Raw genomic sequence first — 17577 nt, 5'->3', positions numbered from 1 at the left:
GCAGTCTGTACAACAACGAGGGATGTTCACAAAAAGCATTTAGAATTAAACACAGCGTTTAGTAATTGTGCAATCTGGACCCGTTTGCAAAAGGCACACGTGTCTATACAACAACCCTTGTTAAGTAAAACATGCAAAACATCAAAAGCTTTTAGTGAAAGTATCAATTCGAGGCATTACAAAGAGATGTCAGATTAAAATAATAATGGGTCTCGTGGGATTTTTAAATTCGCAAGCAATTTCTATTGAAACTGGTTAAATATAATGCACTCGGAATAAAAGAGAAAATAATCGAGTATTTGTAAAAGAATTCCCATTGTGAGAGATGAATGGTGTTTGATAAAAGAGTGTAATTTGCTATAAGGACGATATTTGCATGGAATTGGATATTTATATCGCTTTGTTAGTCGAAAGCCAGCTGCGGTGTTTGTAACGATTCTGTGATACACAGTACTATGTATTACCGCCACTGTACCGGTGACAATTTCACTGATATATTTATTTTTTCTCTTTTCATTCACGGGTTAACTTCATGAGAAGAGACCCGGTTCTTTTTATAGGCGTGTACGGGGACACAGGTCCAACGTGCAGAGGCCTTCTTGAGAACTGTTTTATGATTCTTAGGTATACCAACAGCAATAATACATACTTTCTCGTATACTTGCCTATTATTGGTACACACAGCATTATAAATCGGTGTACTTCTATGATGTACAGTAAAGAACGTTCTATTCCACAATTTATAACTGTCGCTGGGTTTGTATGAGAGGATTAATTAGGTGTTAACTTTTTACAAGTTTTAGTCAATAAACGTCTAAAGCCTTTTGTCACGACATTTATATGAATACCAGCTGACAAAGCAAACGTTATTTTGCCTAATGAATTATTTCTAGTTGTATGTATTGTTTAATGACACATTATAAAAAAAATTAAACAAAAAATTTCGTCCAAAAAAATAAAATATATTTTTAGGTGTGAGCACCCTTAACACAGGGGTATGTAAATAGATGTTGTTCTATTCTCAGACCTGCCCAATATGTGTACAAAATTTCATAAAAATCGGTCGAACGGTTTCGGAGGAGTACGGTAACTATCATCGTGACACGGGAATTTTATATATTAGAAGATATGAAGTAGGTCTATAAGGAGTAAATTTGCACTATAACATAGTAAAACTTTCGCTTAGCATATACAAAGACACCCAGATACAGGACAAGCGTTCTTGTATCATACAAATGTTTGACTGGCCTGTTGGTCTAGTGGTTAGTAGTAGGCCCTGACTGCTTTACCGGAGTCAGGGTTCGATTCCGAAACAGGACAAGTGTTTGTGTGATGAGCACGATCATTTTTTCTATGTAATTTATCTTAAATGTATGTATTTAGAAATATATAAGTATGTCTATCAGTTGTCTAGTACTTAAAATACAAGCTTTGCTTAGTTTGATACTAGATGGCGTTGTGTGAACGTTGTGGAATATTATTATTAATGATGCTGGAGAGTTTGTTGTGCCGTTTCTTCTCTCACAGCAAAACTAATTAGTAGCTGAATTTTAATAAATGACTTTTGATTTATTTTGATTAATGTTTGTCATACTTGCGTGGCTTTGACAAGTCTCTGCATAGTGGTTTCTTAGGTTTACAAATGTTAGACATTGAAATAAAACTACTATTACGGATTTTCCTTCTGTTAACTAAAATCTAAAATTAAACTATGACCTATGAATATTTCAGTCTTTGCAGTTGCTCGTTTATACTCACCTAGCAGCCGATATATGGACTCCCTCTCGGCGATGACCTGCAGCGGGTGCGGCGTGGGCGTCTGTCCCCAGGCCCGCACCGCCCAGGCCGCGTCGAGGGCGGAGAGGAAGCCTCGCGCGCAGCCCGACCCCGTCGGCCAGAACGGTTCCAGGAGACTGTCGCCGACGAGCTGGCACAGCAGGCGGCGGCCGTGACGCTCGTACACCTGCAAGTTTAGATATTTTTTGTGTTATTAAACTCCTGGTACGAAGAGAGGATCGCTCGTACACCTGAAAATATAGATATTTTATGTGGTTTCAAACCGCGATGTTTAAAGAGGGGATGTTTGTAAGTTTGTCTATCTTTGGCACGAACATAGGAAATTCTGATTTTAAACCACGATGTCTAAAGACCCGATGTTTGCAAGTGTGTCTGTCTTAGGCACGAGTATAGATAATTTATGGAAATTGTGATTTTAAACCGCGATGTATAAAGATGTGTATAACTTATGTTTGTCTTCGGCACGTATATAGCGATTTTAATTTAGTTTATCTCGTCACAAGGTATCCAGTGCAAATAGAGTAAAATACATCTCATACTTACATGTAATCATCGACTACGTCAACCAGGTTGTAGTTTACAGCTCAGAGCTTTTATCAACTTACCTAATTAACTCTCACTTACCAGAATAGCATTTTCCGCTGTGTACATAAATGTATAATAAATTTACGAGACATTGGACTCGCTATTATAATTCAGCATAATGACTAGTAGTAAAAATCCTACCCTTTACTCAGTAAGCGCTTTCAAGTACCATCCAAGTAACCTAAACACACCAGACTAGCATTTTTCACTGCCTACATAAATGTTATCTAAATTTAGACAACACTGTCTCGCCGTCACCATTCAACAAGATATTTTTAAGTATATAACCTACCCCACACTCGCTTACGCGCAGACGAGCATTTTCAACAGCGTACATACATTTAAAGTCGATTTACCCAGCAGTTGACCCGCCGTTACCATTCAGCGAGACATTTCTTTAAGCAACATTGACAAGCCATAGTGATTCAACGCAATGTCTTGCAGAGAAAACCTATCCTATCCCCGCTTAGCGCTATAAGAAACCCAGAAAAATTTCTCCTCTTACCAGACTAGCATTCTCCGCCGCATACATCGAGGTGAAGTCGAACAGAGCCACATCGGGTTCCCCGTAGTGGTTGAGCGCGAAGTCCCGCAGCGGCAGGCGGCCGTCCGTCGAGAAGCGAGCAGCCTCCTGCGCGTAACGCATCAACGCCGCTCGGTCTACGTTCTCCACGCTCAGGAGACGAGAGACTTCCGCGAAATCCTGGAAGTATAGTGTCGAATGTTATGGAAACAAAAATGACAGTAATGTAACGAAGTCAAAACAATAGTAAATTTCAACGAAACGGGGCGTGAAGGCGTGATAAACACACATACAAATATTTTATACGGATTAATAATATTATGAATCCAAATGTATAATCATAATATCATAATTAATAATTATCAATTAGCAGCCATACGAGTACGACCATAACAAATCGAAAATAATCTCACGGGAACATAGCATCAGGATCAAAGTCAAACCCTATAATATATGTTAATAGGAATGATGACTGGGTATAAAAGGAAAAAATCTAATTAGTCCCTCAGTTAGATAATTGAAAAGTATGAGACACGTATTTTTTTCCTTTTTCAGAAAAACTAGAATTGACAAAGATTAACTGCTTTTAAGTTTAGGAGAAGAGCATTGAGAGCATGTGACGTAACGATATGGTAAAATTTATACATAATCGTGACGTCACGCGTAAGTTTCATTCACTGTAATTTGGTCAATTTCTGTTTGCGGGACAAATAAAAAAATACGTTTCCATTATTATACAGAAAACTACAAGACGGACACTGAAACAAAAAATTGTCGCCATCCCTATTCAATTATCAACTAACTACCTATTTACCAAGAACGTAAATGTAAAATGTTGTAATGTACGTATCGTATTTCACGAACGCTTGTTCTGAGTCTGGGTGTTATTGTGCAAGTGATTTGTGTCTTTATAGAAACCCCGCGACATAAGGATCAAATTCCTTAGAGTCGTTTTTCTTTAAATAATATGTACTAACGTTGAGCAGCACGCCCTTGTCGAGCAGACTGTGCTTCTTGGCGGTCATCACGAAGTAGTGCGTATCGTCCTTGTAGTAGACGATGTTCTCCAGGTCGATGCCGGTCACCTCATACAACTCCTTGAAGAACTTCTGGTTGAATATGAACGCCACGCCGCTTATCTCCGGCACCTGGATAATGTTTTACAGTGTATATTAAAATTAGGTGAACCTAGTGTGATGATTTACGATATTTGCCCAGCAATGGGATCTAAAACAGAGTATACATAAAAAATAGATTAAATTGACTTTTTGCTCCATCTCGAGGTATCCATTAAGTCGCTCAAAAGAGTAAATAAATAAATATATAAATAAATGCGGTCAACATCACACACATTGGTCTGAACCCAAAGTAAGTTGCTAAAGCACTTGTGTTATGGAATTCAGATACAACGAAGGTACCACAAACACCCAGACCCGAGACAATGTAGAAATGTGAATTTTTACATTGACCCGACCGGGGATCGAACCCGGGACCTCAGAGTTAGCGACACCTTGAAACCGGTGCGTACGCCACTCGACCACGGAGGTCGTCAAAGAGTGATATGTGGATAACTTTTTACAAAAGAAGACAAACAACACAAAGGAAAAGATAGCGAGACATATTCAGTTTGGATTCAAAAAGCACGCTACAGGTAAGTTTGTAATGATGTAGGGGAGGTATTCTAAGAGGCGACTACTGTTAGTTAGCGTGCTCGCTAAAGTCGAGAACAGCTGTACGAATTCGACTTCTATTAAATTATTCTACTATTCTTTCTGTGAAAATATGAATAAATTGCGGAAAATACAAATAGTAACAAATTTAAAATCTAAAAAACATTTTTTTTTTCTTTTTTTTTCAGCCATTACTTTCGGCAAAGGAAAGGAAGTGGATGGCAAGAGCAATAGACCGGACAGAGTGGAAGAACCTAAGGGAGGCCTTTGCCCTGCAGTGGGAAAGTAAAAAACAATTGATTGTAGAAAAATCTTTGCAATATTAACTCCGTTCAACCATAGTCCGGCTCGGTGTCTTAATCTGCACAAGATGGCTGTCAGGAGCTAGATGCGAATTTATATCACGAAGCGGAAGACATATCACGATGGATTGCAAGGCCCATATCCAACAATGGACGAATATGGGCTAATAATGATGATGAGGTAGATGATGATGAGTGACAATACTCACGCTCGCTTCCTGTTCAGAGTGCCTGTTGATAAAGTTGGCTGTGATAGCCATGGCGAGCTTGCCTCTAAACTCTTTCCTCTTGAACCCGTTGAGGGTGTTTCTCTTGCCGTCCGCTCCAAGCAGAGCGTCGAACTCGTACTGAGACACCACGTGGTCGGTGGGCAGGACGCGCGCTCGCCAACCTAGAGCTGGTTGAGAAGAAGGGTGTTGATGTAATAATTAGGATTCACAAAATTTCGCACAGCGCCATCTAGTTTCAAACTAAGGGAAGTTTGTGGTTTGAGTACTAGATAACTGATAAACATCCAATTTTTTTTTCATTTTGCTAAGTAATTTAATCTTAAATCGCGGGGAGTTAAACAATAATAGGGATATACACAAAACAATCAAGACTGAGGATAAGCAATCATTGATCACACAAACGCTTGTCCTACGCTGGGATTGAACCGAAACGTCGTACACAGTGACCTCAACCACTCGGCTATCCGTACAGTTAAATTGTAATACACGAAGTCTTTAAGCAGGACCGTTGCCATAGCAACTAAAATGGCACGATGCGACCAAATGTAATTTCAAGATTAACCCGAGTTTGACCAGGTCATTCAACGGCATCAAACAGTAGAAACTTTCCATGAACAGTTCATTCCGATAATTCATCAATAATGATACGTACTTTCAGAATTTTCGTTGACAGAAGGTTCTAAGAGTTCCTCGAAACTGACGCCTTCGTGCAACTCCACACCGAGTAGTAGCGCCACCTGGACGATAAATACAAAATCAATATTTTTAACTTTAACATCGCAAACAAAGAAAAACAACACAAAAAGTATTTATTTCACTCATTCATACATAAGTACGATATTGTCGTAGCAACAAAAACATGCAACCGACTTGCAAATAAAAAATTACCGGGCAAAACCTAATGAAATTTTAATGGGACCAAATTACTGTGAACCTAGTGACAGTTTACCACCTATGTAACATAATGGTATGTAATAAAGATTGGATATGATTTGACAGCTTCAGACATTTCAGTATAAATGAAAAAAGAATCATCAAAATCGGTAGTCATGAGGTAACAAAAATAAAAAATACAGACGAATTGATAACCTCCCCCTTTTTAAAGTGGGTTGAGAACCAGTTCAATGCAAATTGGACTCGCAACAATTATCAATTAACGTAAGAGACATTTTGATGAAAATGAGTTATAATAAATCATTGGATTGTTCGCAGAGAGAGAGAACAGCCAATCTTGATAATAGCCTTCCATTTTCACCCTACTCGACCCCCTAAAAAATACAAAGAAGATCGTCACCTTCATGAGTATACACTGCAGCTGCCTGATGCTGATGTGGTCTATGGAGCCGGCGCAGAACTTGCCGAAGAACTTCTTGGCGCCGAGCGCGCGCAGATCCTGGATCACGAAGGGCCACAGGTGCAGCACGTTGTTCCGGGACATGCGGTCGCGTTTCTCTATCACCACCTGGTAATTGAAATATAAATGTAATTCGTACTTCTAAATGAATTTGTTACTTATCACCTATATTTTCAGATATATAATGTTTGGGGACGTGAACACCGTGATTTTTTAGTCGTCTTACAAAAGCAGCCCAGTTCATGTATCCAATGACTATGACACGTTCATGATAAAAAAAATAGGTATTTATGAGATATGAATCAATTTCAAATGCAATTTTTATTCAATATTATGCAGTTTTTATCATTCTTAAGAGTATATTTCAGATTTCTCTTTTTCTTCGTACTTACTATCTTAGTTGATGATAAAAAAATAATAATCGCGCCTAGGGGTATTTTACGTCGGATACATGAACTGGGCTCATTTTGTAAGACGACTAAAAAATTACCGTGTACATGACTAAAACTTCCTCTAAACGGCTGAACCGATTAGAATTTAATTTTCTTGTGTGCGTTTGTGTGGCGTGCTGATTACTACACGGATAGCATAATGGTTGATGTACCCACGCCAAACGCACTGGGCGCAACGTGTCGCGGTTTCGATCCCCGCGTAAGAAGAGTATTTGTGTAATTCACGAATGCTTGTCCAGAGTCTGGGTGTCTTTGTACATGTGACTTGAATGTTTGTGAAACCTCCCGCGACACAAGTATTAAATCCCTTATAGCGGGAGCTGTTATTAAAAAAAAATGCACAATTATTAATTAACAAGTTACATTCATTAGTATTGAAATTTTGATAGTCTCCTTTTGCTCTTATCTGTACTAGTCTAAAACTATGCTAACGAATAAAATAATTAAATATACAATCGAATAGACAACAAAGCGATACGGCCGCCAATAAAACACAAACATTATAATCTGTAACAATTAATTAACCTCTTTACCTACTTATCAGACCGCCTATTAGCATTGTAACGACACTTTTATCTTCATAATGAATCAATTAAAACAAAGTGATTAACGTAGAACTGACTTTGTAGACCAGTTGCATTTCTCCGAGCGGATAGGGTACTTGACTAAATCTAATTATATAAATCTATTTAGTCCCGTGAGACAGATTTAGAAAAAATATTAGATACGATCTTAAAATTTATCAGATCTTTCAAAATTAAGGAATTTTAAAGGAAGGTACTTCTCCATAATAATTCAAACTTCTTCTCAAGAATAAAGAAAATTGTGGTTGAATGATTAAATGTATGACAGAGGGGACTAGAAACATCACTTGCTAGTAAATAGCGTACTGGTAAGTGACGTCATAGCAGATTTTTTAATCTTTATATCAGCTTAATTTTTTGTTTACAAAATAAAAGAATACGTAAACAATATTTTCTAGAAAATCTGTCAGATGGACTAATCAATTTCTTTTTTTGTCAAATGCCATATCTCGCGAACTCAACACTTGCCGAAAAGGACAAAAGTTTTCTATTAATTTTCTATTCGAATGCTATGTCACAGTCTAAGCCATATGAACACTTGTGATATGAACACATGTACTGAAACGACTGAAGTCGGTCCCATGACAACCAAAACAATTTAGTGAATGTTTAATTAATAATTCGTTTGTTTTGTGAATCGATTGGCACAACATCATCTTGTGGGGCAAAACATCGCGTTTGTAATGTTACCGTTTGTAAATCGATGCTTGTGATGTAAGAAGGTTTGATAATGTGGGATATTGTAGTTTTGCTTTTTTTGTAGACTATAAAGTGTTAAAAAGTGATGTACAGTAATTCAATATTTGGACTTCACAAGGAGAAATGTGTTTTTAAAACTTTTTTACAATTAACAATACTTCCCTATGTAACGATTCAAAACATCTATTTATTTCTATAATAGTTGTTGCCTGCGACATTGGCCGAGTAGTTTTGAAAAATAAGTATGAAATTTTAAAATCCGGATAAATGGTTTTAGTGACCTCGCCTTAACTTTTTTAACGTAATTTAATTACCGCTCTACTCCTATCAACAATAACGTCATCATCATCATCGAAATACCCTATAAACTTCCTCAATTAATGCGCTATCTAAAACTAAAGAATTTACCAAATCCTTAGTAATTCATGAGATTAGCGCGCTCAAACAAACAAACTTTATAATATCTATTATTAAGTAACGATTTAATTCGTCAGTGTCAAACACATCATAACTATTCCTGTGCGTCTTCTGTTGAGTACGACTGAATAATTCGTGTATATCGTATTTTTATACGTCGTACATCTCGGTACTTACAACTTTAGCTCCCAACAGCTGGCACTCGATGGCGGCGCGCAGGCCGCACGGCCCGGCGCCGATGATGAGCACCTTCCCGGCGGCGCACGCCCTGCCCTTGGCGTACACCTTGTGGTTGGCGCGCGCGTCGAACTTCTTGAATAAAGCCTGGGCCTTCCATGAGTTCGCGAGTTTCGCCTGGAAAATAAAAGTGTGTTATGTTAGTCACATGAAATATAAAATTTAAAATTTACTGACAGGTACACTACTTATATGAAGTACTCTAAGTAGTAAAGAACAGACACTGCGTTAAGTTTCTGTTCAGACTCTATCTCGTATTTATCTCGTGAAATGGCTTAAACCCTGTGGTCGTCGCATGATACAACGACAGCACCTCAACCAAGTGATAATTATTTATAAAATTGTTAACAGCCACAGAAAAGGCTTTAAAAAAGACCGAGTTCCTTCCATTGATGTTAAGCCGTCCATACATTGTTTCAACAAAAGCATAAAACCAAATTCAAATAAAAAACCTAAATCTACTGAACAAAACTTCGTGAGATTTCACGTTAAGTGAAAAATAATAATTTAAAAAACAAAAAACCCGCCTGCACGGATAACTACAAAAGAGAAGAGCGCAAAGAGATAATAATTTATCATATAGTAGCACTTAATTTCATGCCTCCGACTGCAATTCTGTTTTGAATTTTTATCTTCTTTTCAGTTGATTTTTAATTGTAGTTATCCGTGCAGGCGGGTTTTTTGTTTTTTAAATTATTATTTTATTTATGTCTTTTTAGGTAAGAAAGATTACGTAATCGGATTAATTCCTTAAATGAGTTTATGTCATGTGGTTGATTTAGCAATTTTTTTTTATTATTTATTTATCGTTCCATTTAATATTAAAACTGCAAGTTATGTACATACTTAGAATCAGGGTTTAAAATCCTTCATTTTGATACCCCACTTAATATGCCTGGTAGATTTATTTTTATTTCCTCACATTATGGCTTCAAACAGCCGCTATATTGTTTTTTTTTTTATATTTCACCTACCTAAGAACACTCGGGCTATTAAGACAAATCTAACGATACCTCAAATGTGAAAATCCATTCAACGGTTTTAGAGATACAAGGTAATAAAGAATATTACATACATACAAGATACGCGCTAAACACATAACCCTACTGCAGTCGGGTAAAAAGTATTCAACAAAATCGTTTCATCCATTCCGAAATTCTGAGGTAACTAACATTAGGCGATTGAAAAGAAATACGACTACACATAAAAGAAACATTATAAATGCATTTCAACTTTGTTAAACCACTTTGAACTTCCCATAGCGTGTTTACACCAATTACGAAACACCGTGAACCGATCGCTGCACTTTACAAATGTTGGTGTTATTAGCTTCAAATATTCAAACCTCGATCGAACAGACCCGATACAATTACGGCCATGTTCAAACTAGACATACGTTCTGCAGACTACTGCAAGCATTATTGAAGATGAAGCGAATTCTTCACATTGTCAGGAATTATAATTATAGAATATATGTTATACTAGCTGTTACCCGCGACTTCGCCCGCGTGGTTAAAATATTTTCTCGTAATAAATCGTAGCCTATGTGTTAATCCAGGGTGTCAGATAACTCCATACCAAATTTCATTAAAATCAGTTCTGCCGTTTTTAAGTGAAGAAGTAACAAACATAGGTACACACTCATAAACTTTCGCCTTTACAATATTAGTCGGATTAGTGGGATAGGAAATTTTAACCATATTTTTATGTCTTGCCACAGACGAAACATAGAGCTCTGTACTATTTACCCTCAAGATCTGTATCTATTAATTGGATTTCAATCGTGTCAAAAGGAACTCTCCGTCTATGTAAATCCTAGTGTAATCTTAATGTGTGCCAATTTCCTTGACACGCTTAATTGCACACAAGGCGAAATTGTTTTTACATACAAGGTATTGTTGCATTAATTGAAATTTCGAAAATGACGCCCATAAACAGCGAAGATGGAGGGCTTGGTCACCTTTCTCACCTTAACGATAGGATTTCAAATAAATAAATAAATGCGGACAACATTACATACATTGTTCTGGACCCAAAGTAAGTTGCTAAAGCACTTGTGTTATGGAATTCAGATACAACGAAGGTACCACAAACATCCAAATGAAACCCAAATGAAAGCTAGCTTTAAAAAAATGTCTTTTATTTATAGTTAGTACCTTTGAAACTTAGCGGTCGGTTTTTTTGTTGGCACACTTATGAAGCTACTTATCCGTATTGTAACAATACCGTCTTCTTCTGGGTTGCTACCTTTTTCAACCCTCTTTACATTCTTCGGTTGACTAAAGTTTTAGTTTGAACACGGCTTAATTTTACAGTTTGCGTGGCATTAAATATTTTATTTACTACACAGGTCGACTTCACTTCTGTTTGGTATTTGTCTGTAATTACCATTTAGGTGCATAAACGGAGTTCTGTTAACAACCGTGTTGACAAACGGCATTACTAAGTGATGTTCTTTAAGTTCCCTTTGGCGCTGTATTTTTCTACTTAACAGTATTAGTATCAACTTGAAACTTAAAGCCAGTGAAATGAGTGCAGTTTTAGAATGCGACGTCACGTTCCAAAGTGTCTGGTGAAATAAAGTTATAAACAAATCCGTTGGGTTACAAATCAATATGTGGAAGTGGACCCCCAAACAGCTATCAAAGCTTTTTCCGGCAAAACCCTAAGCCCAAGTGTATTTAAACTACAACTAACACCAAATAATAAAACGTAACATTAAAAAATGGTTTTTGAATTCACAACATTAGAATTGAAAATCGAGTGACCCATTTAGGGTTAGCTCAGTAAATCCATAATCAAACCACCCTTTTATACACTGGAATAGTATTCGATCGTTATACAGATAATCGCAGGTACTTCCAACAAATATTTAACTAACACATTACCTTAATATTATATAATCTAATATATAAAATTCCCGTGTCACGATGTTAGTTACCGTACTCCTCCGAAACGGTTCGACCGATTCTAATGAAATTTTGTATACATATTGGGTAGGTCTGAGAATAGAACAACATCTATTTTTCATACCCTTAAGTGACAAGGGCTGCTCACACTAAAAAAAATATATTTTATTTTTTAGACAGTTTCTTTGTTTTTATTTTTTTATAATGTGGCATTAAAAATACATACAACTAGAAAAAAAAATCGGCAAAATAACGTTTGCTGGGTCAGCTAGTATACTTATGAATTTACATACCTAGATATCTATGTATAAGAAATGTTTAACAAGACCCAACAGACAAACTATGTCGATAGTTTTGTTGGGCATTGCATCAGATTTAATGTTCTTATCATGTACCTGTTTAATAAATAAATAAATAAATAATAAACAACACAACTGAGACGGTAGGTTGTGTTTACAATATATTCCACTTGTGAAACGGGAAAAGGAGTACACATATTCATTCGAGTGTAAATCCTTATGTACGAGTATCGACATATATCATACATGTACACAGGAACAAGTTGACAATACGTAATGGGAGTACAACTGTAGCAGGGGTACCAAACCTTTGTTTTTAATTAGGGAATATTTAGTTTTCTTGTTGGTTAGTACCACAAAGCTGGTTTTAGAAAAAAAAACTAGTGAAAAGGTTTATTTTTTGTATTTGCAAAAATAGTTAATTGTCTTCTAAGTGGAGTTCTATTAGGGGCTATCTGTGGCCTGTAGTTATATTCAACAGAATACCAACCCAGATACCATAATTTGTTTTCTGCAGACCATTGTTTGTCCTCAGACAACGCAAAATCGTTTTTTTATTTGCTTGTATGCCCAAAACAAGCGCCTAAGAATCGTCAGATTACATAGCCAATGTCACTTAGAGCGCACTTGTTGGCAACCCATTATCTATAGGAATAGATTTAGAAAACTTCAATCAAAATCTATAATATCAACTCAGCCTGTTGCGATTCAATGCTAAACATTGGCCTCAAAAAAGTCGCGCATGCAGCTGTCCAAGAAACCTTCATTTTTTAGACCATAGCAGTGTGTAATTTAGGCTTAGTTGTGGCCTTAGGTGGCACTTTTGTAGAGGCTGAAGAAGGACACCGACAATTTTTAAAGTGATTTTCTTTCTATTGCCATTAAAGAGAAAAACCATTTGAAACCATAGGTGTGTTTCTCTTACATTGAATCATAAGTTTTAATTGTGTTATTTTATGAGTATTTGGTTCCTAAATTATTTTGAAATGGTTTCAGTTTTTGTTGTTTTAGTTTTTATTGTAATATTCAACCTCAAATTAGGTATCATTCGTAGTCTTTATTAATACTCACATTAATATCTAATGTTTTTATTATTATAAGTTAAGTTTGTTCACCTAGACGTCTAAAATACGAATGCTGTGATCTCCTGTAATTGAGGGAGCGCAACTCAAATGTACACTATTTTTTGTTTGCAAATGTGTTTTTGTGTATTCTTTGTTGGAGATCCAATATTAAATAAATAAATAAGTAATACCAGACGCAGATTGGCATACACTTGTAGAGGTAATGAGACATCACGTGGATGTCGGCATTTCTCTTTCACTCCAATAACATAACTTTAAGCGGTGCCGCGGTGTCAGTAGGCCTTCAGAGGGCCGAAATAAAGTTCGCATTAGAATATAAAACGTTTAGAAAGTTACTAATGGAAAGAAATTTTCGAGATGTGACGTGACTGAGAATTATGACTTTGTTAGATTTGATCAATTCGTTAGCACGAGAACTTATTAAATGATTTGTGAATTTCATATTTATAGATAACTGCCATAATTATACCGTCAGTAGGGATTGACCGTAACGGCAGTCAACCTAGACGGGGTAAACCCAAGACCCTTTTAAATATTCCAGGGTAATTACAGACAAAGCCAGAGCCTATTAATCAATATGCATTGTCAAGTAATAAGTAGTTTTCACAGACAGTTGCCTTTCACTGTGACAATTTTTAAAACATTTTATTGGACTTATATAATGAGCACTTTGTATTTAAACTTTTGTGTACTATAATTTACATACAGAACTAAGACAAATTTACTACATTTTCAACCAAAATTAAGATTATAAAATAACTCGTTTCTATGTTTCGATTTGATTACACGAGGTGCTGGTTAGATCTAAATGAAAGCAAAGTGACTTTTATTTAACTTTTTAGTTTCTTAATTATTGAAATTACAATGCAAAAAACCGGCCAAGTGCGAGTCAGACTCGCGCACCGAGGGTTCCGTACAAACCTGAAAGGTTTACAAAGTTCGTTCATTTATTAAAACCTAAAACGTAGCTTCATGCCAAATTTCAAGATTCTAGGTCGACTGGAAGTACCCTTTAGGTTTTGATTCCCTTGCGAGTACTTGCGAGTTTCAAAATATGCAGCTTAAATTGCTGTTTCTTTTGATTGCGTTGACATAGAAATTTGATTTTGTTACAGCTTAAAGGTATTATAGACCTGAGTATTTGGTATGAATTTCAATTTAATACCTCTACGCGTTTATGAGGAAATAGGTAGTAAGTTTAAAATTATTAAAAAAAAAAATATTATGTGATGTAACTAAAAATTTAAGGTTTTCGGAATTTTTCCTTTATGTGTGCTATAAAACGTTGCTTCGTGCCAAATTTCAAGATTCTAGGTCGACTGGAAGTACCCTTTAGGTTTTGATTCCCTTGCGAGTACTTGCGAGTTTCAAAATATGCAGCTTAAATTGCTGTTTCTTTTGATTGCGTTGTCATAGAAGTTTGATTTTGTTACAGCTTAAAGGTATTATAGACCTGAGTATTTGGTATGAATTTCAATTTAATACCTCTACGCGTTTATGAGGAAATAGGTAGTAAGTTTAAAATTATTAAAAAAGAAAAATTATGTGATGTAACTAAAAATTTATGGTTTTTGTAATTTTTCCTTTATCTATGGTATAAGACGTTGCTTCGTACCAAATTTCAAGATTCTGAGTTCACGGGAAGCACCCTGTAGGTTTTGATTCCCTTGCAAGTGTCGAAAATTTGCGGCATAAACGGCTGTATCTTTTGATTGCGTTGGCTTAGAAGTTTGATTTTTTCACAGCTTCAAGGGACAGTAGACCTGAGTAATTGATATAAATTTCAGCTTCATACCTCCACGCGTTCCCGAGAAAAAGGGTCTTGACAGACGGACGGACGGACGGACGGACAGACGGACGGACAGACGGACAACAAAGTGATCCTATAAGGGTTCCGTTTTTTCCTTTTGAGGTACGGAACCCTAAAATTCAAGAAACCTGGATTCCAAGTATTTGAATCTACAATCGTCAACCCGCAGTGAACTAGAGTGACTAATGCTCAAACCTTCACTGTACGGGAAGAGTCTGGTACCCAGTTGTTGGCCATCTTTATATTACACACACGACCAATTTAATATTTATTACTAGAAAAATTTAATTTAGAACATCAAAGACAAGAATTTAAAAGAAAATCGATACACTAATTGGAAAATATAATACAGTCTACTTAAAAAGAAGTGGCTTTCTAACAAACATGAATGGGCGCTTACGAATAGATAATGACTTCCTAAGAAATTCAATTTTCTTTGAAATGTCTGCTGTCAGCTAATTAAATATTTAAGTAGGCAGTGACTCATAGACGGATGAAATTCAAATATGAATTTGCTTACGGTATTACTAACTACCTCAACCCCGGGGTTTTACTGCGTTCAATAGTTGGTTATAAGGAGTGTTTTCGTGAAATATGGTTTTTAAGTTTGGTCACTTAATAACCATAATTCACGAAGGGTTGCCACTATTTTTTGTGGATATACAGTATTTGTTTTTAAATTGCTATAAAGTTGAGTACGCGAGAGTTAAATACAGCTTTGAAAGAAAGGCGCATTTTAAATTGACTGGATTTCTTTTATTAGATTAAGTGATGATCTTTTTTAGGAATTTTAACTGCGCCATTGTTTTTTTTTTTGCTCGGGTGCTTTTTATTCTACTGTAGATCATAAGCTTCCCTTCTCTTGAACAACTTATTCCGGTCTATAACTGAGAGTGATTTTTACTCGGATTCCTTTCGCGCAAAGCGAATCGAAGAGCATAGAAGTACTTCCACAGTAACCGGACCAAATATTTTCTTTTCATAAAAAACATATGGATATTATTGGTCCATAACTTGAACCTGTATGAATACATTATGTAACTCATATGTAAGTGTAGTCCTTTCCATATTTTCAAAGGCACAAAGTGACCCAAACGCCTAAGCAGTACAAAACTTATTCTATACAAAGATATGCCAAACATTGGCAAAATATTTTAATTACTAATTATACCTTCACGCTTACAACCATTGACCGGACGCCGAGTCATTTCGTAAACACGAAATTATTTCTCCGTGATGGAGGATAAACAAAAAACAATTGTTTGATGACCGAAACAAGAAAAACAACAAATTGTATGGTTAGCGAACATTTCTGAGAACAATCCGAGCTTTAATACGGGTACAAAATACCTATTAACTTTTGAATATCAACAATATCTTTCAGTGAGGAATGTAATTAAACAAGTTTTACGATGACTTATAATAAATGCGATGTTTTCATTAAAGTCTTTTGTCTCGGCATGCTGTGAAGCTTTTAAAGCATTTGAATGTTGGTCTTATCGAAACGAGACGGCGTTGTTCTAGTGGTTAGTAACTGCCAAACCGGAGATCGTGGGTTCGATTCCCACCCAAGACGAATGTTTATGTGATGAATATGATTATATGTAATTTAGCTATAATATGTGTTTTTTCGTACTCATAATACAAGTTTTGCTTAGTCTGAGACTAGATGGTGTTGCGTAAAAGTTCACCGATTTGCATCTGATTATTGCTAATAAAAATAACACTCAACCAAAAAGCAAGGGTAAGCAGATGTTCAGATTTGTCACTAAACAGAGGATCAATTGGCAACTCATTGTGCAAAACTGTCTGGACAGGGGTCAGTTTTGCAAATAAAACGGGTTCGCGAATAATCTCGCGAATTTCCATGGAACAGATGCGGGCTTTTTTACTGTAATTTGGTGTTGAATGGGGAACGAGATCATGCACCATGTATTTATGATAAAAGAACTTTCTCGAAACAATGACGCTTTTGAGAGAGAGTGCGGCTGCGAACTGACCAGATGCATGTTGTTGTAGGGAATAATCTAAAAGCTGTTTCTGTATAAAAAGTAACAAAAGATGGGATTGAAATATAGGTATGTTTTAATACTAGTTTTTTTGACCAAGTTAACATCTGCGTGCATGGAGATGAAAGGGGTAAAAAGTATGTATTTTCATGAGAAATTAAGCTGGGTGAGTACGAAATTGCTTATGTAATTTACTCCTTTAGATAGCTGGAGTTGCTTTTGCATTAATAATATTTATAGTATAGACTTTATAACTTAAAATATTAATACGACTAATATAATGAATTGGCAGTATTCCAGCATGTCATGTCATGACCATTCGAACTGGCAAGTTAAAGGTGTCGAATCCCGACACGAACCATTTTTTCCGGATCCATGTACTTATTGCAAATTAATTGTCAATTGAGAAACACGACTAAGAAAACCGGCGTATCTGAGATCTTTCAAGGGTGTGATAAAACCAGGTAAGATGGCTATGAGCAATATAATAATGTGACGATATTTCGTACATAAACAATACGAAGAAGGATGAATATCATTTCAAGTCTTGATTTGTTGGGACAACTATTTTTTACATGATAAAACAAAAACATAACGCTATCAAATTAGATCTAG

General features: G+C 36.1%; 1 protein-coding gene across 1 annotated transcript in view; it reads right to left on the bottom strand.

Annotated features, from left to right (window-relative positions):
* Positions 1-17577, bottom strand: part of LOC113503945 (F-actin-monooxygenase Mical) — a 101283-nt gene that overhangs the window by 34669 nt on the left and 49037 nt on the right. Inside the window, exons 3-9 of the mRNA XM_026886090.1 lie at positions 8791-8967; positions 6402-6569; positions 5760-5844; positions 5087-5274; positions 3883-4053; positions 2888-3085; positions 1759-1963 (exon numbers count right to left, since the gene is read on the bottom strand). Coding sequence (XP_026741891.1) covers positions 1759-1963; positions 2888-3085; positions 3883-4053; positions 5087-5274; positions 5760-5844; positions 6402-6569; positions 8791-8967 — 1192 coding nt within the window. The remainder of the gene's footprint in view (positions 1-1758; positions 1964-2887; positions 3086-3882; positions 4054-5086; positions 5275-5759; positions 5845-6401; positions 6570-8790; positions 8968-17577) is intronic.

The sequence above is a fragment of the Trichoplusia ni genome, chromosome 20 (genome assembly GCF_003590095.1).
Source record: "Trichoplusia ni isolate ovarian cell line Hi5 chromosome 20, tn1, whole genome shotgun sequence".
NCBI lineage: Eukaryota > Metazoa > Arthropoda > Insecta > Lepidoptera > Noctuidae > Trichoplusia > Trichoplusia ni.
This window is presented reverse-complemented; position numbering and strand designations above follow the sequence as displayed.